This window comes from Scleropages formosus, chromosome 17 (genome assembly GCF_900964775.1).
Source record: "Scleropages formosus chromosome 17, fSclFor1.1, whole genome shotgun sequence".
Taxonomy (NCBI): Eukaryota; Metazoa; Chordata; class Actinopteri; order Osteoglossiformes; family Osteoglossidae; genus Scleropages; species Scleropages formosus.
In genome coordinates, this window is record NC_041822.1 from 26029661 (window position 1) to 26054719 (window position 25059).

The following is a 25059-nucleotide window of genomic DNA, read 5'->3' on the forward strand; positions in this document are numbered from 1 at the left end:
CGCTTGCGCACGTAGCCAATTATATATAAGATGTAGAAAAAAAGGGTAGGCGGTCTCGAAGGCCAGCTGTAGTGCCTTTCGGCGGTGCATGCATACGGTCCAGCCAGGAAGTTTTCAAAGGAACACCGATGATTGACGATCATCTGCCCAATGGCTGTTTGATATTATACTCTGGCAGCCAATAGAATAGAAGTAGGCGGAAACCAAAGTCACGCGGTTGTACTGTGACCAACTGCAAGTTTATTTAAGGAGAATATTGTGGAAGTGAAGAAAGTTCAGTCGGGTTTCACAGGTTTTTGACGTTAAATTCATAGTTTATCTTAATGTAAACGTTGTATGCGAGCACGTTCGACTAATCATGAAGGAAAAATAGGTGTCTGGACGGGAGGCTAAGGTTAAGGTAATCATGAAGCTTTTTGTGAGCATCTTTGGCGTCCGTCGTCGCGATTGCGGGGCTCAGGGCTGACGACGTCGAGCTTGTTTATGACATTTAAGTTGTTATAGCATCAAAATTTGTATTGATATTCTGTTGTAAGTCGGTTTTCGTTAGTTTAGTTATAGTCGCGGACTAGCGGCGCGCGAATTACTTACGTTACGTCGTAAATTAGAACTCTTTTAAATTTTTTATAAACTACTAGTCCCTGACTCACCAACTACTGTCGCTTAGTTTACTTCAGCTCAAATGTGTTTGAAGCGTGAGGCTGGCTTGCCACCACTAGCCTGAGTGAGACACTTTCCTTTCCACTTTGCTCTGCTGGAATACTCACTCACTCACTGTAGTGAAGGAAGGAGAAAGTGTGAAGTGGGCCAGCAGGTGGCGTGGTGGTTGGAGCCATCAGCATCCAGGTCAGGGATCTAGATTCACGTAGCTGCCGCTACTGTTGTACCCTTGAGCTGGGTACTGACCCTGAATTGATGCAGTAGAATTACCCACCCTGCTTTATTATATAAATGGGTCGGTCCCTCTGAGTAGCTCAACGCTGTAAGTCACTCTGGAGAAAAGCATCCGCTTAATATACCGAAGTAATGTAAAATGTAATGAGATTTGTAATGATGCTGGTCTCCTTTTCAGGATCTTAAGTTTTTCCTGAGGAAGTGTGCGTGATCGACCTTGACCATGGGCAGCAGGGAGTCCGGAGAGACCACGCCCCTCTTGGACGGCTCGGGCGCCAGCGGGCGACCTGCGGCTTCTGTTTTTCAGGGCCGGAGGATGGCATGCGCAGCCGTCCTGCTGGCCGAGTCGCTGGAGCGTGTCGCCTTCTACAGCATAACCTCAAACCTGGTGCTCTTCCTCAACGGAGGCCCCTTCTACTGGGAGGGTGCGCAGGCCAGTCAGGCGCCGCTCGTCTTCATGGGTGTCACCTACCTGGTGTCCCCATTTGGTGGCTGGCTGGCTGACGCCTGCCTCGGCAAGTTCACCACTATTGCCTGCAGCCTTGTGCTGTACCTGACCGGCATGCTCTTCTTCCCCTTTATTGCCGACGAGAACTCGAGGAACTCGCTGTGCGGGAAGGAGATGGCCTTCCCTGTGCAACCGCCAGAGTGCACTAATGGCACTCCACCGAGTAACGTGTCCTGTCCCACCCGCGCACCCTACTGTGGGACGGTCATCTACAGTAGCCTGGTGCTCGTCGCCTTGGGGGTGGGCACGTTGAAGTCCAACATCACTCCTTTTGGGGCAGACCAGGTAAACAGCACTGCCCTGCGCCCCTGTCCCGTGCTTTGGTGTCGCCCTCGCAGCCCAGCTGGAAGTGAAACTCCTGGGGTTTTCGCAGCCTCTGAGGTGTTACTCTTGTGTCAAAATGAAAACTAATGTGACAGTGGTCATGGGTAGAAATTACTTTCTTTCATGAAACTCCTCTCAGAGCTGGCAGACTATAGCAAAATATATCTGAAGTGGACAAGGGGTTTCTGTGATGATGGAGATATTTTATGTTTACATCCATGGCTCTTTGATTGAATGAATTTACCCAGCTGAGCCAGTTCAGCAGTTTCACTCAGTACTGTGGTCATGGGGGCAGAAAGCATACCCCTCCTGTGTCCCATCCTGAGCAGGATCACGTGCCTTGTTAGTTGAGCTTCATCAACTGCGGTGCTCTCCAGAAAACAAACTTGAAAGTGAAATTACTTTGATAACAACTTAAGTGTAAATTCAGGCAGGCTTCTCGAATCCATTGGTTTGACATGTTGGAAAGCGTCCGTGATGGGCGCTGCCGAAGTTGTTTAATTCCTTCCATTAGGGTTGGGGAATTAAGAGATTATCCTGCATATGTATTTGTGACAACTTTCCTCACACGGAGCAGCCCGACTGCGACCCTTTGACCCCACAGACTCGGGATGAGGATCGACCGCATGTTTGCCTGCGTCTGTCAGAGGCAGTGAAACTTTGTTCACATCTGTCCGAGTTAATCTGTTTTCCTGAAGGAATTTAAACTAACCCTCAAACTAAATGCAGCACGCCTAGTTAATTAGGGGAACTCTGAAAGAGCTCATTGTTATTCAAATGAAAACTTGACTTGCCAAGAAGTATTTAGAGTCACCAAATTACCTCTTGCCATCATGTGATTATCATGTGCTTTTATTTCCAAGATTTCCTCCATGCCTATGAGGACATTTTTAATTCGTCTCTCTTGCATATGGTTATCTGGTGTAAATGTTTAAAATACATATTTTAAGAAAAATGTCAAATCCCTTAAAGAGAGAAGGGAGAGACAGAAAGAATAATGCAAATAACATTGGAACTGTTTTCCTGGAGGTTTCCTTTGCCAACAATCTGCCGTTATTTTGTTAGCATCAAGTTTGCTGTTCAGCAGATATAATTGCGTTTTCAATTGGACGCACTTCTTGGTCAGATATGAGGCAGCCAAGTTTCTTGTTGACATGCTGATCAGCTCGTTGTTGTGTTTTAGCCGTGGGGCTTGTTTTGTACAGTAGGTCCTGGAATGATATAGCTTTTTCTGTGTGTGTGTGTGTGTGTGTGTGTGTGTGTGTCGTCCAGGGTTTTTCTCCATTGTTCATCTCCAGGCTCAGTACATTTATATTTATTCATTTAGCAGATGCTTTTCTCCAAAGCGATGTAGCTCTCATTGAAAATACAATGTGTTCATAACATTAACAGAAAGAGATTTAGATGCAGACATGTGATTAAGTGCAATTTTTGTTACCACCATCTGAACCAATGTTCATCACACGAGTAGCTACATAAAACTTTATCAGAATATCCACGATTCCTGATCATCTTCCTAGTCATTTTTGGATATGGACATACTTATTTAAAAAAATACTATAAGTATTAATGTTACTGTAATTTTTGTTAAACTGAAATAGGAATGATGTTGGTTCCCCCCCTTTCTACATACAACACATCATTGATGGTTTCTTTTTTCGGTGGCGGATGCAGGTAAAAGACAGAGGCCCAGAAGCCACGCGGCGTTTCTTCAACTGGTTCTACTGGTGCATCAACCTGGGGGCCATTGTGTCCTTGGGCGGCGTGGCCTACATCCAGCAGAACATCAGCTTCAAGCCGGGCTTCATCATCCCAGCCGTGTGCCTCAGTGTCTCCCTGCTGGTGTTCCTCCTGGGCCGCGCAGTCTTTATCACAAAGCCAGCCGATGGCAGCGCCTTCACCGACATGTTCCGCATCCTCGGCTTTGCCTGCTGCTCATCACAGAAGCCCAAGGAGCCCAGCCTGCTCCGGTGTGTGAGGGTGTTATGTCCGTAGCTCCAGGGATGCAGGGGTTTGGATCCAAGTGTTACAGCACAGTGAGATAGAACACAAACGGGAAGATGTGATGGTAGATGAGAAGCGTCTGACTTTCTTCTATTAGTGGAATCCTTTGTTCCTTGTTTGTCGCTCCTGCACACGTGCCGCTTGGATGCGACGCAGTGCTCGGCTCCAGGCTGTGGACACATTCTGTATACACAGAAAGGGGGGAGGAACGGATTGTTCACTCCTCCACAATAATTGGACAGAAGAGCTATCTTCTGTGTGCAACCTGTCTCCTCCATAAGTAGTGTGTTTCTACAGGTAGCCCATGTGTGTGATCTAGTGGTGCTAATTCTTCCCTTTGTCCGTATTCTCTGTAGAATTTCTGTGTGCTCTTTGTGTTTTGCTGTTTTTAATGCGCAGTGAAAGTTATTTGAGTGTCATCGTGTGACTTTGAAGCAGAGTGGAGGAATCCTTTTCAAAGTCTGTTTGAATACCTGAACCTGTGCAACGATGCTGCTTTTTGAAGAGGTTCCCCCCCCTTCTTACCGCGGTGTGCTTTGAAATTCTGCTCCTGCCCCGGTGCCTATGGGTGTGGCATTTTAAAGCAAAGGCATTCACAAATACAGAGATTAAATTGGTGGGCTTTATGTCAGGGCCTGCTTTAAAACTTGTCAGCAGGCACACAAACTTATTACCCCCGTGAGGACGGTGGCGCAGGCCTGCAGCTCGCACCTGGCAGCCTGTCTCGCATAACGCTCTTGTTTTTGTGTGAATACAGCCCTCGGCCGACCCTGCTGGACAGCGCCAAGGTGACCTATGGTGGGAAGTTTCCTGAGGAGAAGGTGGAGGAGTTTAAAGCCCTGATGAAAATCTTACCTGTCTTCCTGGCCCTCATCCCCTACTGGACTGTGTACTTCCAGGTGAGTGTGGTGTGACCTGAGAGCTCCATGTCATTTGTGTGCTCTTACACTCAAGTAAAGGTTTCTCTGACTCCTGACTCCTTGTCAGTGTAAAAATTTTAAGGGCAACATTTTTTTCCTGTTTATTTTTAATGGTTTTTCTAAAATTCCTCTCAATAACAGTGAACACAACGATAAAGTGCACGCATACAAGATAGGAGTGTGGAACCACCTTTATTCAACTTAGTTTGAGGACATACAGACTTTTACCCCGAAAGCTCCAGGTTACAGAAACATTGTCCATTTTAGTCATTTTTAATTGCTGTTTTCACTTATCAGTTTCCTAAAATTTGCTTTTAAATGCTACCTGTGTTTACCTTCCAAGCTAATAGATGGCGATAAAGAATACTTAAACAAAACAGATTCTGGGCTGCCTTAAGTCCACTCACATCTGCCATGCTTACAGCTCATGTCTGGTGTTCCTGAATGTCAGTGATCAATAACAAGATGAGGGACACTGCACATTGGTCAACAGTGAGCACCAACTAGCAGTTTGTGGAGACGTTATAGTCACTCATTTTAAGTTTGAATGCCTCTTCCTACAAAGAGTCTCATTTGTGTTGGTGAGATGTCGGTGTATATGTGTTCAAACTCATTTTCTCTGCTCATGCCTGTTGGGGTTTCTTGTCAGGTTTTTGACTTCTTGCTCTGTTCCTTCCATTCACAGATGCAGACGACATACATACTCCAGAGCTTGCACCTGAGGATCCCAGAATTCCCTGGGAACAGCACCTCGGATAACAGTAACCCGCAGAAGGTATGTGGGAATGCAGGGTGATGGGGTAATGCAGGGAGGGATGCAACCATCTCTTGATCCTGGCTTTAGGTCCAGTGTTTTGTTCATTCTGCGGTCAGTGTTGGGTAAGCATCACAGCATCGGAGGACTTCCTTCCTCTTGCCTGGTTTAGTGCCTCTCACTGCTGGGTGTCAGATTCTCGGGCACTGGAAAGTGGACAGATTTGCCCTAGATGGAGCTGCAGCAGCGCAGTTTTCCTTGAGGCTCCAGCTAAGCTCTAGTCAGGCCCAGAGGAATCCAGCAGGACTAGGACAATAGTAGAGGCAACAGCTGGATGTGGTGAGGGATGCTAAACCATGGGGATTAAGTTGAAAACTGTGACCCGGTCACTAATCACAGATTAGCAACCTGCTTGTGATTGCACCCGGGTCTGAGTCACACAGCATCTCTTTCTAAATGTGACGACTGCATGAAGGAAGTCTCTCTGTGTCAAAAGTGAACTGAAACGTGGTGGTTCATGGTCACATACTCTGCACAGATGTGGAGGGGTGTGTTCTGCATAGTCTAGGTCACGTGAGGTCTGGCCCCACCCTGGCTCTGTGGCTATGCACTCTGAGAAAAGGAGAAACGTGTTTGGGTCTTCCTTTGCGTCTTTCCGTTCGACCCTCAGGGCCAAAGCAGAAGCGAAAGTTCAAACACCGCATTTTGCATTTAGCAGCAGCTCAGTTAGGGAAGTTCACATTTGAGTTGTAATTGAAAGAACGTTTTAGCCTTTCTCTGTCATTGATCAGACACGACAAATTACGCCGTCATTATTCAGGTGCAGCCGTGGTTTTGCCCACCGGTTATGTCACAAGTTCAGTGAGTGAAGAGTTGTGTTGAGTGCAGCTGCTTTTGTTTCTGTGTCTGTACATGTGTTATAAGCTCTTCCACCCCAAAAAAGTAAGTGCAACTTGGAGTAAATCAGCATACATCCACGACTAAGAGCTTTAAACACAGCTTGTCTGTCTGATACCACCATGTTGTTGGTTTGGTTCACATCCCTCAAGCAGCTCCTGTAGAAGTTACATTCAAAGAGTAAATGCATAGATTATCATAGCAGGAGGTGTTGGACTCATTGATGAGCTGTCCCCAGGACCGCTGTGCTATATGAGCCTAGATGTGTCTGTTAGCACCAAGTTTTTTTTTTTTTTTTTTTTTCCTCTCTTTCTCTTTAAATGGCTGTTCTTTCTAAAGGAAGAGGAAAAACCAAATCTTTTTTTATGGGGATACGGAGAGGAAGAAAATGGAAGTGCAGTTGTTTAAACATGACATCGCAGAATGAGTTTGCCGTTTGATTTGTATATTAGGTATTTCTGTAGTATTTCTGTGTAGTGCTCCCTCAAAGCAGGTTGTTCCATCTTCTGCTGTTAAGATTGTTCTTTGCAGTATCAGCTCAGCTTTGCTGTTGTAACTGCATGTTGGTTTCTCGAACATGAGTCTATATTACGTTTTTGTAATTTAAAAACATGTTTTTATTTTTCCCACTGTGACTACTGCAGTTGCAGGGTTTTCAATATTAGCTATAGAGGTAAATTTCCAGAACAGTCAGTGTATGTATGTATGTTTGTACAGTTATTCATGGTGATGTTTTATGAATTACCTGAATGTACTCGTACAGTGTACTGTTGCTTTGAAAATGGCAGTCGAGACATTTCTGCCGTTTTCAGTACATTCTGCGGTACAGTGATGGAGCCTGTGCTGCTTTGTACCTCCTTTGGCCACAGGGAGGTGCCGACAGGGTGTTTGGGCTTGATGTTTGATTGAATTGATGTTGACTTCTGTGCCCCCCTCCTCAATAGTTTTCCCCTCTTGGTGTTTGTCTTGTCCGTGCTCTGCGGCAGGCCCTCTTCCGCTTCCCAGCCGCCTGGCTCACCATGTTCGATGCCGTGCTCATCCTTATGCTCATCCCGCTCAAGGACAAGGTGGTTGACCCAATCCTGCGGCGCAGGGGCCTCTTGCCCTCCTCCCTCAAGAGGATTGCTGTGGGCATGTTCTTCGTTATGTGGTCCGCTGTGGCAGCAGGTAGGACCACCCTCGCTGCTGCTGCTTGTCATGGGAGAAGGCATGTTGGGGGGGCATCTGGCTGTCATCCTCTGGGGACCTAAACAGTTGTCAAGGAAGCAATATTATTTGAATTGTAATTTCAGTGACAGACCTCACTTGCACCAGGTCAGCATATGGTGTACTGGTTAGGCATCGCCTTGCAATCAGGACCCCGGTTCAGATCCTGCCTCCTGCTGCAGGACCCTTAATGAGAGTACTTACCCTGGATTGATCCAGTAAGAGTTCTGTGGTTATTGTAACATTTATCTAACATTGTAAATTGCCTTGGCTTGTTAGTAAATTAATCTGTGCATGACTGGACAGTCCAGTCCAACAGAGTATTATTTATTAATACCAGTGCATTGCAATATTTTTTTTCTTTTCCAGAATTGTTTTTTAAGAAATTGGAAAGAAATGGTTGGTTAATCAGTGAAATTAAACCCAAGCTTTTTTAAGTTGCTGAATTGAAACATTTGGCATGATTTTTAAGCATGCAACTTTTCAATTATAACTTTAAAATATTTTTGTAAATGTAGAATTAGAAGGAATTGTTGCATTTTTTTACACCAGCCTCCTCCTCCTTGTTTAGGTCATTAATAATTATTCTGCAGCATAAATGCGGAAATCAGTGTGAGTACCTTAATGCCAGTAACATTGGAGAAAAGAATCAGATAAATAAAATAAGTGATGGGGCCACAAAACAATGTTCAAATATTAAAGTACTGTGAGAATGGGGGGGGGGGGAGCCAAGCAGTTCTAATGAAATTTAAATCTGAGTGTGTGGTTATGAGTGAAAACCCGAAGCTGAGCGCAGGTGACCGACCATATGATCCCTCCACAAGCTGACCTTCTCCGTTTAGCCTGCGGTCAGGAAGCCTGTAGGGAGAACGTCGGAAAGTGTTGTTGTTCTCTGCATCAGAACGCTGAGAGCTAGTGTCTGACCACATAAGATGACAATGACAGCAGCAGCACTGCGGACGTGGAGTTCGCAGAGGTCCACGGGGGGGGGGCAGCTCTTGGACAGGGCATCACTCTCAGCCCTTCCGCAGCAGCCCACATTTCCTTGTAGAGAACTAATGTGTCCACCTCTGTGTAAATGGCACCCTGATGAGGTGGAGTCACAACCAGTGAACTGCAATGCATGGTCAGGTAATTGGCAGAATTGACCAGTGGCGCTGGCACCTCACCCCGAGTGGTTCCAGTAGCATCACTGCTCTGCGTGAATGGGGAGATCCCAGCATGCTCTTCAGGGGAAGTGAGAACCAGAGGCATGCTCCCGGTCCCCTCCCTGCTGCAGCCTCCGGAGGCAGTATGGAGCTGCAGCAACAAGCTCACTTTAAAGTTATTTGTGTTTCTCAGAAGCATTGCAGTTATAGTGCTCTGAAGATCACTTACTGTTACACTGAGGTCACTGCAGTGGTGCAGCAGTTTGGGAAGCACAAGACATGTTAAGCCAAAAGGTGGCATAGTGGTTAGTCATCACTTTGCAGGTCTGGGGTTCAAAGGGCATCTCGAGCTGTAGTTCTGCTGAAGAAGGTGCTTACACACTGATACAGTAAAAATTACATTATGTAAATGGCTAACTCAGTGTAAGTAGCCTAGTGTGCAAGTAATTTACCTTTGGAAAAGAGTCAGATAATTAGTAGTACTTGGACAAAAGAAGGGATATGCAAAATGTGATAATGTGTGAAGCCACTTAAGGAAGACATGTATGTACACACATATAAGCTGTGTGTCACAGTACAGGGACTCCTTTTCGCTGCTATCCCACATGTATGAGGTATAAATTAGATGGAAAAGGTGGTCGAGGATGAAGGGTTAAGCGAGTGGATGTGAACAGGCTGAAGTCCCCGGAAATGAGCTCCCGCAGCTGTGTTTCACTGAATCAACACCAGGCCACACAGCAGATAAAAAGCGACACTTGTGTACAGAAGGGTCCCAGAGAAGCAGGTGAGTGCCCCTCTCAGTGAGTGTGTGTGCCTTTATCGATGGGCCACATCTACAGCTACGTGCTAAACGTATCAGCGGTTGGAAAATGCCAGTTGAACGTCATTAAGAACTGTGCAGGTCATACTGCCTGGAGTGCGGGTGTTTAGGACACCGAGGCAACTGATGCACAGTGACAGCAGCCTGAGCTCTTGGGTCTCGTGTTAAACACAGCGGAATGATCACAGCAGCCGGAAGCTATCTCAATATCGGGAGAACTTCTTGAAAAAGACTGGTTTTCAAAGCATGTCGCACATGTGCTGTTTGTACTAATACTACATAACATGTCATCGTAGTGGTTAAAGGTAAATAGTCAAATGGTAATTTGTACTTCATCAGTTCAGGGTGTGTACCTTCATCAAGGACAGGAGGTGGGATTTGAACCTGGGATATTTGAAAGACAAAGGCTCTGGGTGCTGCTATGCCTTGCATCCCCATTTTAATTGAGGTGCTAAAAGTTTTTGTGTGTGTGTGCGCATGTGTCATGGGTCTCCCATCACTGTCCCCACACAGGTGTGGTAGCTGCACGCAGGCAGAATGCACTGACAGGTATTCAGTAGCGTTTATCGGTACAGATTAATAACTGGCTTCTCTCCAACTTTGAAGAAAGATGATTTAATGTAGTTTTGCACTGAGGTTTACTAAACTACTGTTGACAGAAACCTGTCTCCCACAGTGTGTGTGTTCATACACCACTCTGGTATTGTACTGCTCATTTGTGTATCTTTTTTAATAAAGGAAAAAAAATCTTTAAAAAAATTGGTGTGGCTATCGGGATTTGTCTCTCTTATGCACCTACTTGAACAATGCCATTCGGTGTAGCAAGTGGTAGGGAACAAACTAGGTTTGCTTGAGACTTTCATGTCTGCAGCTGTCTCCTCCTCTCAATGTAATGCATAAATTGTACTTTTGCTTAGATGTATGTCGCTTTGGACAAAAGGTCTGCTAAATGAATAAATGTAAATATACACCGGGGAGGTGGCTAGTCCCTGTGGTTAGAGCTGCTGCCTCTTAACTTGGAAGATACAGGTTCAGATCCCACCTCCTGCTGTACCTTTGATCAAGGTACTTACTCTGAACTGATACAGTAAAAATTGCCCTGCTGTATAAATGGGTAAATTGGGGTAAGTGATGGTAAGCTTGACACTGTAACTTAGAGTATTTTTGAGAAACTTGGTGGCACAGTAGGTAGTTCTGGTGCATTGCTGCCCCTGCACTGCGTATGGCTAAGTGGGTCTGTGCTTCCTGGATATGCTCTGGACCTCCCTGAATTGGATGAATGCTTATTGGTAATGCGTGGATATTTATTCATAAGAGCGGTGCTAAACACGTTTATATTTATACAGCGTTCATAGTATCTCTGGCAAATCTGGGTGTGTTCGCAACTACAAGGATGAAGTCTGTCCAGCAGGAGCAGCAGGTCCCGATTTAGCATGCTACTGTGTGCTAATGATGGAAACATTCTCTGAGAAGGCTCATTAGCAGCACTTTTATCAGCCTGCAGCCTGGGTTCAGCAACCCTGCCCTCCCCTTCGTTTATATGTGTGTTAACCATCAGCTCAGCTCAAACAACTGCTGTCTGGTGGGTGCATGAAAGCCCAGTTGGACCCTGGGCTCACTAGGTGTGTTCTCAGAAGCATTTGTTGGAGGCGTGGTAGAGCCACGCAGCCTTTGATCCCTGACTGTGTGGTGACCGTATGGTGGAGGTGCGGAAGCTGCAAGTGTCCTTGGCAATTCTATGCTTTATCTCCTCCAGGGAAGGTGTGATGGCCCTGCAGGTGGGAGGGACTTCCTCCTTCATACAGGAAGTGGGATCATAAATCAGTGAAAGAGCGCCTCCATCTGGGCAATCACTACATTTCACTCACATTGCACCACTTTTAAGCTTGAGGCTAGATCTCCTCTAAAATGTGTCCAGTCTGTAACAGCATCTCTGAAGCAATTCGGGATGAATACTTTACTCAGGGGTGGGATGTGGGATATGAACTCTGTCCTTGCACTGAAAGGCTGCAACTCTAACTGCTGCGCCACCTGCTGGCCATGTTTTCTTTGCTAGCTCATTGCATCCATAGGAAACCCCACCTTGGCCTTGACTGCATGGTCCTTACAGGAGTGGAATTTTCCTCAGCTGCCTTCATTGCGCGTGCGTGCGTTTCTCAGTTCTTTCTTTGCTCATCCTCCCATCATGCCTTTCATCTCAGCAGTGCTGCTTGTAAACTTTGTGCAGCCGCTGTTGTGTGTCTTTGTGTATGTGCGCGTGTGCATCATTGTGAACTTTGAAAGCTTTCACAAGTGAAGCAGTTCATGTTTTTGCGGAGCTTTTCATCACTGTAGCAGAATTGGAAGTGTGATGGTGTCAAGCAGTGTTATGTTTTGGGAGTTTTCACAGCCTTTGTTGCACAGCAAAGTGCGCGTGTTTTTTGCACTGGCCTGTGTGTGTTAAGATGAGCAGAAGGAACTGTACAGCGCAACTATTTAGAGCCTTGTCCGAGTGTCTCTCTCGCCCTCTGAGTGCTTCACCATGGCATCCAGGAAGCGTGCAGATGTGTTTGTGCAGTCGACGCCACTCTTGGTTTTGCTGTACAGTTGGCTACGCTGTGCGCATCCGTCTGGGGGATTATTGATGGCTCCCCTGCTCGGCCGTGCTCATGCTGTTCCTCGAGCGCCGACACCAGAATGCCAAACGGCACCTTTTGTTTGTTGCCGAGGTACAGAGCAAAGAGCTGCGGAACAAACACTGTGAATTCGTGGTGCAGACGGTATCATGTAGCCTTGGCTGAGCTCCCAGGTCCCCCTCATGCTCTGGACTACGTTCTACCTGAACCTGAGCTCAGCCTGGTAAAAACCCAGGGCCAGAAAGTGGTGTAGTGGTCAAAGCTGTCACCTTCTGCTCAAAAATATGGGTTTGAATGCCACCTGACTGTTTCACTTTTGATTAAGGTACTTGCCCTAATTTGATATAGCTAAACATTATCCTACTATATAAATGGGTAAATCAGTGTGTGGGGGGGGGGCATGAGATAAATGTGAATAAGTAAAAATGGACCTCCACTGACCTCCATCAGATACTCTTGGGCATGAGGCAGCAGCAGGTGCTTAAGTGTTTAAGGACCTGTTAAAGCAGGGGTCCTGACTCTCTTCTCTTTGGCTGCAGGCATCCTGGAGACCAAGCGGTTGGACATCATCAAGACCCGTGGCACTGTGGACCAGGTGATCAGCGGGGTCACCTACTACGCTGCTGACTTGGCCATCTGGTGGCAGATCCCGCAGTACGTGCTTATTGGCATCAGCGAAATCTTCGCCAGCATTGCAGGTGGGTTTCTGTCTCTGTTGCCTGTCACCACCTCTCCATTATGGACATCTGACCCCACCCCCCAGGCCTGAGTGACCCACCCAATTGTAGTCATGTTGATTGGGCTCATTCTCACTAGAATGTTTTGCTTGGTACCTTTCCATGATTAAAAGGGTAGACTGAGCTCCTAAAGGATGATAGGTGTCTGGCAGACAAGGAGTCTGTGAAGAAACGGGTTTTTCATAAGGCTGTAAACTGGGACATGTGATACTGCAGCGATGGCAGGGAGTCGCTGCCCCAGACTACCACACCACACCTCTAAGAGGAACTGCTGCCCATGTGTTGCACTAAATACAGAACATGGGAGCAATGCGACCCCCATTAGCGGCTGTCAGTCTTCACTTCCCTCTTATAGAAACGCCTTCATTACTTTGTGTCATTCGTGGTGCCGATTCTTCTCAGTAGTTTGTCTGCTCTCATTTTTTCAACATTTTCTCTTAAGGCACAGTTTCCTCTAAGATCAATCGAGTATTGGTTTCTTTCTGTCTCTATCTCGGTCTGTGTTTTTCCATCCATCAGTCTTATTTGGAAAATAAACTGCCTTCTGAACAAGCATCATCTACTGAATATTCATGAGGTTCAACAGTTAACCAGTAGGACTGAAGGTGTTTTTATTAATTATTCATCTATTCAAAAATCAAGCACTAAAATTTGTCAAGATGGTCACCTCCCTCCCTGTTGTCTCCCCACTTCTTGTTACAACATTCTGAGCCCCTTCAGGTGTTGAACCTCCATTTTGTGGGTACAATGATGATGACTTTTGGATCTTCTGGCCGATGGATCACAGGAGGGTTTTGGTTCCAGGCCTCACTTCTGACACTTTAATGGCTCCTCCCACTCCCACCAGCTACCACTGAGCCTATATTTGGTCGATTCAAGTGAGCTGAATGTCAGAGGCTATGACCCAGTATCTCTGCGGTGGATGGTCCACTGCCTTCTATTGAAGCTGAATGATGAAATGATAAAAGTGCACAGAACAAAAACAGTGACACCGCTGCTGCTTGAGTGCTAATAATCATAACTGTTACAACTGCTGCTACCAGTGACATCAATCAACCGTGGTACCAATCAGGGTAATTACAGTACTGATGAAGATGGTAATTGTATCTGTTTTTCTTGCTTTATGTCTGTGTTAAAGCGCTCTGTGTCACTGCGTGAGAAAATAAAAATAAAACGGTCAATGTGCTTCAGCATCCCAGAAGTGCTCAAACTCAGAGCTTAGCACTGTCCTCCATGAAGGAGCCCCTGTGTGACCCTTGGGACCACTGGCAGCTGCCTCTGTCACTGCGGATGAGCTTGGAAAGTGTTTCTTCCTCCCCTCCTCAACTCATTGGCCCATTTCTGCTGTCATCTGTGTGGCTGCCTTCATGTAGAATGTGCGGCACTCCTTCTCGCTGCTTCCGGCCCCATCGTCGGGATGCCCCTCTGATTCTTAAATGTCAATCTGGAGGGAAATGAAAGGCAGCAGCTCCACCCCCACGTGTTTGCACATGGCTCACCTATCACTAACAACATCTCCCGACGGCGCGGATCAGTGCAGATGGTGCTCCGTTTACTCGCCACATTCTCCTTCACGCGAGGTGACTTACTACCGTGAGGGATATGGGTCAGTACTCGGACCCTTCTTAGCAGGAGAAAAAGCAGAGTGACGGAAGCCTGTTTTCCATCCTGCTTCATGGTCTTGTATTTTTCATTTATGTGATTCTTTTCTCAAAAGCAACTTACTGTGAAGCTGCTTACACTGATTTAGTCATTTATGCAGCAGGCTAATTTTTATCATTTTAGGGTAAGTAACTTGATCAAGGGCACCTTAGCAGGAGGTGAGGTTCACACCTCTGTCCTCCAAGTGGAAGGCAATAGCTTTAATTGCTGCGTCACTAATTGCTCCTCATAAGCAAGTTACAAACAGATTCTGAGTAGCAGTAACAAATAAGGCTGCCTGCTGTGTCCCTGTGGTCGTGGTCCAGCTGAAGGACCCTTATTAACTCACTGGATCTTTGCTCTGTTTACACAGTGCAGCAGAGGGCTGGTTAACACAGCTTTCGGTCTCTGGCCTCAATCCAGGAAGGGCCTAGAGATGTTCATTGTACCCTGTTTTTTTCACAGCTGTAAAGAAGGTATAAAAATTGTTTTCCAGAGGGAATCATTAGGGGGGGAACACATCAGCTAATTACCAGCAAATTATTATATGGGTGTTTGGAAGTTATGCCCCCAGTGCTGTGCTTAATAAAACATGCAAAACAGACATCTTTATATATTAGTCTGTACATGCGTGTGAGAACAATAAGCATCGTTGTTCGTCTTAGTTCCTGTTACCTGTAAGCGAGCGCCTGAGGGCACAGGACATAACTCTAGCAAGTCAGAGTTTCTCCCAGCATCCATCTGGGGGAGCTGCGTTACAGTTAGAACTGCATATTCTGCTTGAGAAAGAGCATCAGTAGTGCTTCACCTCCTAGCTGAACATGTGGAGGGTCCTCCATCCATCCATTGTCATCAACTGCTAGTCCCTAGCGGGGTCACAGCGAGCCAGAGCCTCACCCGGCTCCACAGGGTGCAAGACTGCAGAGGGAGGGGACGCACCCGGGACGGGACGCCAGCCTGTCGCAAGACACCGAAAGCAGGACTTGAACCCCAGACCGACCGAACCTGCTGCGCCACTATGCCCTGGGGGGGGGGGTTCTATGGTTTTTTTTTTTTTTTTTTAAATTTCAGCGCACTTTGTTTTCATGCTGTGCACAGACAGTTGGACAATAGAGCACAGTTTATAAATGAAACGTGACAATGAAAAGCAAGCAAAGACTGTTTTAGCAAAGGAGCTAGTTTGCTGATATAATTCTTAGAAGTAAACCATCTAGCAACTAAGGAAACAAACTCCCAGGCTGAGGGACTGGCAGGAAAATGACCCTGTTAGGGGTCTGAGCGCTGGTTTGCCCCTGCCGTGGGCATTGTGGTGTAAAATGGGACCCTGTGGGGGGCACCACTCTAAGAGTCGGACACAGCTTGCACGTGACAGATGATAGGGTGCTGCAGAGCACCAGGGAGTGGGGAAAGGATTATTAGTGTAACTGATAAAGATGAGAATGTAGGTGACATGTCCTGTTTCCACACTTATACCTGTGTGTGTGTGTGTGTGTGTGTGTGTGTGTGTGTGTCACTTGACCCAAACAGCCCCAGCTGTAACACTTGGCTCTATGAAGGTGCTACAGTGACAAGCTGCCTTTCTCCATGCTGCTGTGTGATGCTGTCATCTCCTCTGCTGTTTCTGTCCCTCCTACAAGCACTGCTCCATCCCCCCTCCCCCCCCCCCAACCTTGTCTCCTATCAGTCAGCGTATGACAGCAACCCCTGAGCACGTTTGAACATGACTGGACAGCGCCACCCCACCACCCAACCCTATGTCTGTCCATCTTGGCTCTCCCCAGTTTGGCCTGGAGCCCCTGGGGCCTGTCCAAAACCCTTCTCGAACCCATGCCCACCTCCACAATAAACCTTTCCAAGGGATTTTGCTCATGTGCTTGCCCCGGTGCCTGGTGCCGCCGTGAGGGCAGTATGTATAATCCGTTTGCTTGCTGCCGCCAGCCGTGTTTCTGTAAAGGACAGTCTCTCATTTGTGTCCAGTTGGAACACCGCACTGCGGACTTTACCATTGTTATCCCTCTTTTCCTGCTGGGATTTGAACTTGCTTCCTGTGCTCAGCCTCCTGCTGCAAGACATGGAGCTGATGCTCAGGGCACAGTGACTGCTTTTGCCTTCCTCATTGCAGCATTAGGGGACATTTGTCATTGCACCAAATGCCTTGCAGGTCCTCGGGCCCTGGGCTTCACACATTCACACACACACCCGCAGTAATGGTGTTTATGCCTACAGCAAATCGCCTTGCACTGTCCCCCACATGGGTGTCCTCATCCCCCTCTGGCTGCCAGCTCAGGGGGTTGAGCATCTGCTGCTTGAAACATCTACCGCTTGAAACATCTACCACTTGACCGGTGTTTTTGGGTTGGCAGGTTGCTGCCCTGGACTTGAGAGAAGTGCTCTTCGAATTAGTGGACAAGATGAAGATGGGGACGCGGCTGCATTCTCTCAGGCTCCTTGTGCCTGGGGGTCTATCCCACTGCTTAGAAAAACATTGTGCCTCATAGCTCTTGTTTCAGCCTGGGTTCGATAGTGTTCTGGAGCAGGGGCACAGCGATTTGAGGGTTGCAGACAGGACCCCGGGGGGCAAACCCTACAACTGGACTGGCCTGGAGTCTCAAAAAGAGCACAGCATACATAGTGGTGTGCGTGCATGCGTGCCCGCCCGTGTGAGCGCCTGCCTGCATGCTTTGGGCTGGCCCCCTGCGGGGAGTGAGATGAGGGGAAATCCACACTCTCACCACCCCTTAGGCAACATCCTCCTCTCATCCTTATGAATACAGTACAGTATGGGATTCAGCCCCCACAGCAATGTGGAATTACATGCTGCTCTTTGGTTGATATTAAGTGCTCATGTTTTTCTGGTGAGGACAGACAGATTCTCTGAATGCCTGCACAAGGAGGGAAAATAAAGTACTTTAACTTGCAAGTGCTTTAAATTATTGATTGCCGCGTACGGCGAAAGGTCGGCGCCCTTGTTTGGCCGCATTATTATTCCCTCCGTGGCTTCAAGTGCCGCGTCACAACCTGTTCGGTTTTCTGCAGCCGTAAACATTTTTGGTTTTTTTTTTTTTTTTTTTTTTTACTGTATCTATTTACATTATTTATTTGCTGAGCGGAAGCTTTCCTACAATTTACCAGGGTTTCAGGCTCGAACCCTTACAGCCACTTCTGTTTTACAGTCAGTGTTTCAATAATCCTGCAGGACATTGTAGCAGCTCAGCAAACTTTTCTCCCTTACAGCTTTCTCAGTGTGTTTTTGCTGTCACTGAGCCACTTCATGTTATGTTTTTTTTCCACCCACTACACCATGGAGCTGTTCTTGGGACTTGAACCAGCAGTCTTCTGCTTATAGGTCTAGTTTCCTGAAACCATTTCTCCCCACAGGTCTGGAGTTTGCCTACTCTGCTGCCCCCAAGTCCATGCAGAGCGCCATCATGGGTCTTTTCTTCTTCTTCTCGGGTATCGGCTCCTTCGTGGGCTCCGGCCTGTTGGCCCTCGTCTCGCTGCCCGGCATTGGCTGGATGTCCTCGCACAAGGACTTTGGTAAGTGTGGTGGGTGTGGTCTTGGAGGTGGGGGCAGTTGGAGGGCAGCGCCAGCAGCCTGGTGCAGGACCTGTTTTGCTTCGCCTCCGGGTCCATTCTGTGAGCTGCTCTACGTTGGTCTGCTGCTCAACTCCAAGGGACACGGGTTCAACTGGATCAACGGACGTGGTAGTGAAGCTGTATGATGCTCTCGACTCATTTGACAGTTATCTTTACTTTAGTAAATATAGTAGTTTAGCTCTGTTCTCATGACCTTGTCATAAGTTTGCTTATCTACTCTGAGTATTACAGGAATCATAAGAATATTTTATATAGGTTGTATAAATCACCTTATGTGAAGGTTGTTGCATAATAGCATTTTGCTATATTTCTAACATTTTACATATTATTCATGTTAGTGCTAATATAGAATGATATATGGTAGTTTGTTATATTTTCACGTTGTGCTGTTTTCACTGTCTTTTTTTGCTGCATCTTTTGTGTACCACTAGAGCATTCACATTTTCTTGCTTTTTTTCTGTGTAAACAAAAAGTGACTTGAATGGGATCACAAAGGAAATGTTTTTGTAGATAAAACGCGGTAGGTGATAAACACACTGCGAGCCAAACAATAATAAATATGGTGTCTTTTGGCAGCGCAACCAACCAGCGGTATCTTGCAGCAGGTGGAGCAGTCAGGGTTAAACATTAAGACCAAATGATGGGGCCCAAAAATGTCATCAGGTTGATGGGACAGCTGTCATAAGTCACACATCAAGTCAATTAATTTCTTTATGTGACGCTTCTCCACAGCAGCCTTATACCATACTGGACTGACTGAATCCCACCTTTTGCTGTAATTCCATTGAGCAAGGTACTTCAAACCTGGGTTCTTTGACTAGAAGGCAGCAGCTCCAACCAAAACGCACCCTGCCTTTGAAGAGTTGATCGCTCTGACTGACTGGGTTTTTCAGGAAACATGGTCCCTGGTGCGGGTGCTCTGTAATGCACCTGGCGTGTCTGCAGAATAAGAGTTTAGCACAAATCTGCCCCAGCAGAAGGAAGAACTGCGTCACTCCAGCACCGGATGGATGTATGTCCCCGTCCCAGGCAGGCTGTGAGCACCTCCTGTACACACCTACAGACTCGTTAATACACCATGCTGACAGGTCCAGGGTCCTTGCTCATCAGGTTTGTCACCGAACACAGGCAGGTTGTGGAATGTAGTGGTTTCAGCAGGAGGGAGAGAGTGAGGCCTGTGGCCCCATAGGTGGGTTACTGGTCATGGGCAGAGTGGACCAGTCTTGAACCACACCTTCCATTTCCTCCCTAACCAATGGGGTGTCGCACCACAGTAAACACTGCAGGGAGCATGTGGGCGCCACAGAAGCAACACAAACGTGAAGTGATGTCCCCGATCGGTAACTCTCTGCTGGCCATAGGCCTCGACTCCTTTCAGCACTCTTGTGGTAAAGTGCTGGGTTCCTGGGGGGGGGGGGGTCCCAGCTGCCCTCCCAGCTGCACACTGCCTGCTTCATCCTGGCTCCTGCACAGGAGGCATCTTGCAGGTGCTGCTCAACAGCTCCAGCTCATGTGGGCGTCTGTTCCAAACCCAGCTGGGATTCTGAATGGGGAGGGGTATGGGTTCTGTGCCCTCACTCTGGTGCTCTGAATGATCCTTCTGCATCCAACTCAGCGTTTGTCTGCTAAACACCTGTCATGCTTTGATGGGCTTAATAGCCCCACAGCTGGGCCTCGCCGAGCCACAGGGGGCCACACAGCACTGAAAGGTAAGCGAGACCATTAGCAAATGGAAGCTTTTCCCCAAGCAGACCCTCAAGAGAAGCAGTTAAGGAACTTACTGCTGGATCACAGGCAGCAAGTCCAGCCTCACCCAGCAGAGTGCTGTTACCTCGTGTCCGGTTTCACCCTGAAGCTAAGGTGTGCGCGCGCGCATGCGTGCTGTCGCAGTTAAATGGTTTTCCGGAAGAATCCCCCTGAAACGGCACCCTGCGGTTAATTAGGAGCGGCGGAGCAGCTGGCCGCTCGCTAGCCGGTTCTCCCCTGCGACTCTCTGCTTCCAGGGCGTTATCGATTTGAAATACCAGCAAGCCCGCGGCCTGTTTATCGCCGCCCCACCGAGCGCACGGTTTTATCCCGCATGAATAATTCAGGCGGAGGGGAAGTCTGCTGAAATTTTCTCTTTGGTCTCCTGCTTAAATCTTAATCATATGGTGGTTTAAGGAGACCGACATGGAGCAGCAGCGGGAGAGTCTCCAAACTGAAGGGGTCAAAATGTTTGTTTCCTGGCGCTCGGCCAGGGCTGCGCCCTCTGCTTTAGTTGTATAAACGGCGGCGGGTCACAGAGCTCTAGTGCCTTTCACGGGAACTGGAAGCAGTGTAATTCAGTGTACTGATGTAGTGATGTAAAGCGTTTATCCGCACCTCGGTCTACATGCGCACTACACCATGCGCTGACAAGACATCTCGCATCCTGGCTCCACCTCCATGAGCGCTTCCTCCTTTTTTCAGCTGTTTTTCTCTGACTATTAGTCACAAAGTTCCACTCTGTCGGCCCATTACATTTACATTTATTCATTTAGCAGATGCTTTTGTCCAAAGCAATATACATCTCTGCAAACGTACAATTTATGTATTATATTGAGAGGAGACATAGCTGCAGACATGAGTCTCAAGTAAACCTAGTTTGTTACCTACCACTTGCTACACCGAAGGTCATTGTTCAAGTAGGTGTATAAGACACAGGATAGACAAATCCTGATACCTACACCAATTTTTATTTTTTTTATTAAATATTAAAAGAATTCCGTTCCATTCCACTCTCGCACCTGCAGCAATGGGGATGCAGTCTGTCCCAGGGAGAAACAAAGGTGTTTTACATTTATCTGACACTTTTGTCCAAAGCATCTTATAACATTGAGATATTTTATACAGCAGGGAACTTTTTACTGTATCAATATAGGGCACGTAGCTCGATTGAGGGCATGGCAGAAAGTGTGGTATTCAAACTTGGGTCTTTCATTGACAAGGCCATGGCTGTACCCACTGCGGCCACCTGACGGTCTCATTCTGATTGACCAAAATGAGATGACAGAAGAGCTTCTAGTTTCTGATCTTCATGTGGGAAGAAAAGCGCTGCAGTAAAAGACCACTGTGAGGAAATGGCCCCAGTGGTTACAGAATTCGTGTCATCCTGAATGGCAGTCGGCTTCACGCAGCTGCCTGACTTGGCCTGGCATGACGTGCCTAACGGTCGTGTGACGCATCAACCACTGGCACAGCAATCGCATACCACAGCCCCCAGCGATTAGCAGGGCTACTGTTCTTTCAACGTGTGTGTGTGTGCGTGTGTGAGAGAAAGTAAGAGGTTATCCCCCCACTGGGGCTTCGGCTCATGGTGGTAGCAGTGTTGTTGCCGTTATTGTTATCCACCTTCTCTCTTTTACATTTATTCATTTGGCAGAAGCTTTTATCCAAAGTGATGCACAACTCTGAGTACAGTACATCAAGAGCAGATGGAGAGATACAGACACACAAAGTACACACACTTAGTTCAGAATCACTGTTTAACCAGTGTTCATTAGACAGGTAGCTGCATACACTACTGTGTGTATAGTGATAACTGATAATGTGAACGTTTATGAAGCAGTTTGGCGCTCAAGAGAAGTGTCTGAAAGAGATGGGTTTTCAGACTCTTCTTGAATGTTGAGAGGGACCTCCCCCCCCCACCAGGACCATAACTGAGAAGCTTGTGACTTTGTGTAGGTCCACAAGAGGTGAAGGACGCAGCAGTCTGGTAGTTGGGGTGTAGCGAGTGATCAGGTTATACTGAATTCTTCAGTATGAAAATTAATTTTTGTCAGGAAAAGCATCTTCGTGAGTGATAAGCAATCACACGCTGCCCACGTGTCCCCAGCCCCCAGGGCTCAGGTGTTATCCGTTGTGCGGAGGGGGTCGCAGCAATCACACCTAGGACTCTGGAATCTGGTGCACGGTGGAGTGGCGCGCTGTTTGAATCCTGAAAACGGTGTCTTCGTCTCGACAGTAATTACAGAAGGGCTTTGCTACCCTAAACACCTCCTGTGCCTGATTATGCAAATGTGTGTTCTTCACTTCACACCGTATTGTTTTGCCAGATATCTGAAGGACGTTATTCAAAGCTCGAAATCTACTGAATTTACACAAAGCCAAATTGGCTTACAAATAAAAGTAAAGATGTTATGCATATTGTTTTCTGAAAGTGAATATTTTAATATTAGTTAAAAGCTTGCGTTCTTGCCATCACTTAGTTTGCCAGCAGGTTTTGTCTCTCTTCCTTCCTACAGTCCTTGCTCCTTCTGTAGGACAGCCCAGCTGGACCCTCAAGAGGAGCGGTTAAGGCATTTGGTTCTTGGACTACCTCCTTTACTGGGACAGTGTACAGGATAGCACAGCTTCTTCTCTTCTTTTGAAGGCGTCTTGTCCTTCTGCAGCTGAACAGCAGCTTTACAAGGAGTGTAAAACCCTCCACTTGTGACATTCTCACCTCAGGCGGATGGATGGATGGATGGATGGATGGGTAGTGTGTTTGAAGGAATGACTCAATAGATAGTTGGATGGATGAATGGATCGATAGCTGGACAAGTGGATTGATCAGTTGATGGATAGATGGGTGGGTAGATAGTTTGATATTTGGTGGAAGGATGAATGCATCAGTGAATACCTTTATGGGTCGATGGATAGTTGGTCAAAAATGGCACTGGGCCTCCCGAAGGAAACAGTGCAGTGAACAGAGCTGATGGGCATGGAGCCTCGGGAGGAAACGGTAAAGGTTTGAGACTGTGTGGCGCCGCCGCTGTTGCTCATCTTTCCATTTTGAGAACGATTAGCGCAGCAGGTTTGTCTCCCTCTGAAGCGCAAACCTGAGCGAGAGCAGGGAGCGCTGTGTAAACAGGGATGAGTGCCAACTGCAGCAGTGAGCAAAGAGTAGGAGGTCTGCTGCTGGAGGTGCCTTTGTTGTCTTTAAAAGGGCTGACGAATGGAGGCTGCCTTCGTCTCTCGTGGCAGTTGGCTTCCACGGTGCTGTGGGGCTCCGCCTCAATCTCAGGCACCCATGTGATGTCATTGCAAGTGACGTTTTTGGCGATGCCTGTTGAGGGGGATGGCAAGCAACGCTGAAAACGTCTTGCCTGAGGAAATTGTGGGCCTGTTGTCCGTGACATAATAGCTCAACTGTGGGGTGGGGGGGGGGGTGAAAAATCACCGCCCTTGGATTTCCTTCCGTCTTCCACCTGCCCATCCATCCATCATTAGTAAGTGCGGTGGTTCAGGGTCTATCCTGGAAGCACAGGGTGAGAGGCACAATATACCCTGTATGGGATGCCAGTACATCACGGCAGTTGCTCGCACTCAGTACGGACAGTTTAGTCACCAGTCCACCTAAAATGTGTGTGTGTGAACTGTGGAAGGAAACCAGAGCACCTGGAAGAATTTCACACTCGCACAGGGACAACATGCAAACTCGCCAAAGAAGGCGCTCGATAAAGATGGTGACAGTGGCGGAAAGTTGACGGCAGATCTCAGGTGCTGTGTAGTTTACATACCTGCCTGTGTGCAGACCATGTGTGGTTGTGTGAAGGTCTATTTCAGAAGGTTCATCCTTGTTCTCAGACGTGTCTCCAGCAGGACTAATCAGGTTCTGTACTCTTCCTCACACAGAATTATCTCCGTTTCCTGTTGCTACTTGTTCACTCTACTCTCACTGGTGCTTCCCTTTTCTCGCAGGAAACATCAACGACTGCTCCCTGCACTACTACTTCTTCCTGTTGGCTGGAATCCAGGGCGTCACGCTGCTCCTCTTCCTCATCGTGTCCGTGAGGTACGACCAGCAGAGAGCGCGCTCCGGGAGCCAGAGGCAGGCCGCCACCACCCCCTCGTGACCTTGGACCCCCAATAACCGTTTTCATTTTTTTAAAATAAATTCTTGAATAACTTCTATAATTCTAGTGTAATGTGAGAATCAATGTTAATTTGCAACAGCTGTTTATCCAAAGTGATGCAATGAGACTGGTGTGAAACTTTCTGTAATATTACACATGTATGAACACCTCATTTTTAAGATGATTCTCTAAATTTACTTTTGGTTTCTTAGATCTCCATTTTTTTTGATGGATTAATTTAAAACCGTTTTATTCTGATTTGAGGGTAGGCCAGGCATTTTAAACATTTCTTTGGACACTCGGAATTTTTTAACATGAGTTGTTATTAATGTATATTTAAGAGTATGAATCCTGAGTTTATGCATATTAATGCAATTTGCTCTGGTGGGGACATGAGCTTCATCACTGGACTGATTGCTCTGTAGATTCCTCATTTCCATATGTAAATGAGCTGTGTGCCTCCGAATTGATGCTTCATCGTAAGCGAACGCAGTAGTCGGTTCGCAGTTCCTTTCCGCAGCGAGACATACAGGTGCCATGTGACAGTGTGAACTCTTACCGAATTATGTTACATGTGTGAGAGGCCCATCGTGCCCTTTTCACTTCAGAGCCACATAGATGCCCCGTGGAGGCTCAACTGGAATCGATCCCCTCCTGTACTGTGTGTGTGTGTGTGTGTGTGTGTGTGTGTGTGTGTGTGTGTGTGTGTGTGTGTGTGTGTACATGATGTGTGTGTACGTGATGTGTGTGTACGTATACACATCCAAGTGTCTCTTTGGTCCTGCTTTTGCGCTGTACATTGGATATGTTGAACCAGTGTAGAATTGCCAGAAAAACCGTTTTACAGCAATGTGCAGATTTGTTTCTTTTTGCCAAGATTTTCAGTGCACATACAAGTCGCATCAGCTGGGAAGGAACAAATGTTTTCAATGTTACTGCGCAAACACACAACTTGGTTCTGGAGTTCTGTTCACACAATGTTACAGTAACAGCTCTTTAAATTCCTTTTAAGGGCTAAATAGCAAGTCTCTGAAACAGGTTTTTTCAGGTGTCAGGATAATAGTAATATTAAGGTAATTTATGGTAACATTTGAGTTTCAGCAGTGTTTTGCGGGAGGTACTCAGAGGTCACTTAT

The 25059-nt window shown here is 47.1% G+C and overlaps 1 protein-coding gene across 1 annotated transcript; it reads left to right on the top strand.

Moving 5' to 3' along the window:
- The first annotated feature begins 218 nt into the window (after positions 1 to 218).
- On the top strand, positions 219 to 24603 carry slc15a4 (solute carrier family 15 member 4). The gene is made up of 9 exons (XM_018731777.1): positions 219 to 400; positions 1073 to 1687; positions 3401 to 3696; positions 4488 to 4629; positions 5336 to 5425; positions 7288 to 7468; positions 12630 to 12788; positions 17847 to 18005; positions 23769 to 24603. The coding sequence occupies exons 2-9, from the start codon at positions 1118 to 1120 to the stop codon at positions 23921 to 23923; spliced, it is 1752 nt and encodes a 583-aa protein (XP_018587293.1). The 5' UTR covers positions 219 to 400; positions 1073 to 1117; the 3' UTR covers positions 23924 to 24603.
- Positions 24604 to 25059: the final 456 nt, after the last annotated feature.

Bases quoted from the DNA above. Each gene is read 5' to 3' on its own strand.
- slc15a4 (XM_018731777.1), top strand. From the start codon at position 1,118: ATGGGCAGCAGGGAGTCCGGAGAGACCACGCCCCTCTTGGACGGCTCG. The intron at 1,688-3,400 runs GTAAACAGCACT...TGGCGGATGCAG, and splicing joins CTCCTTTTGGGGCAGACCAG to GTAAAAGACAGAGGCCCAGA. The intron at 3,697-4,487 runs GTGTGTGAGGGT...GTGTGAATACAG, and splicing joins AAGGAGCCCAGCCTGCTCCG to CCCTCGGCCGACCCTGCTGG.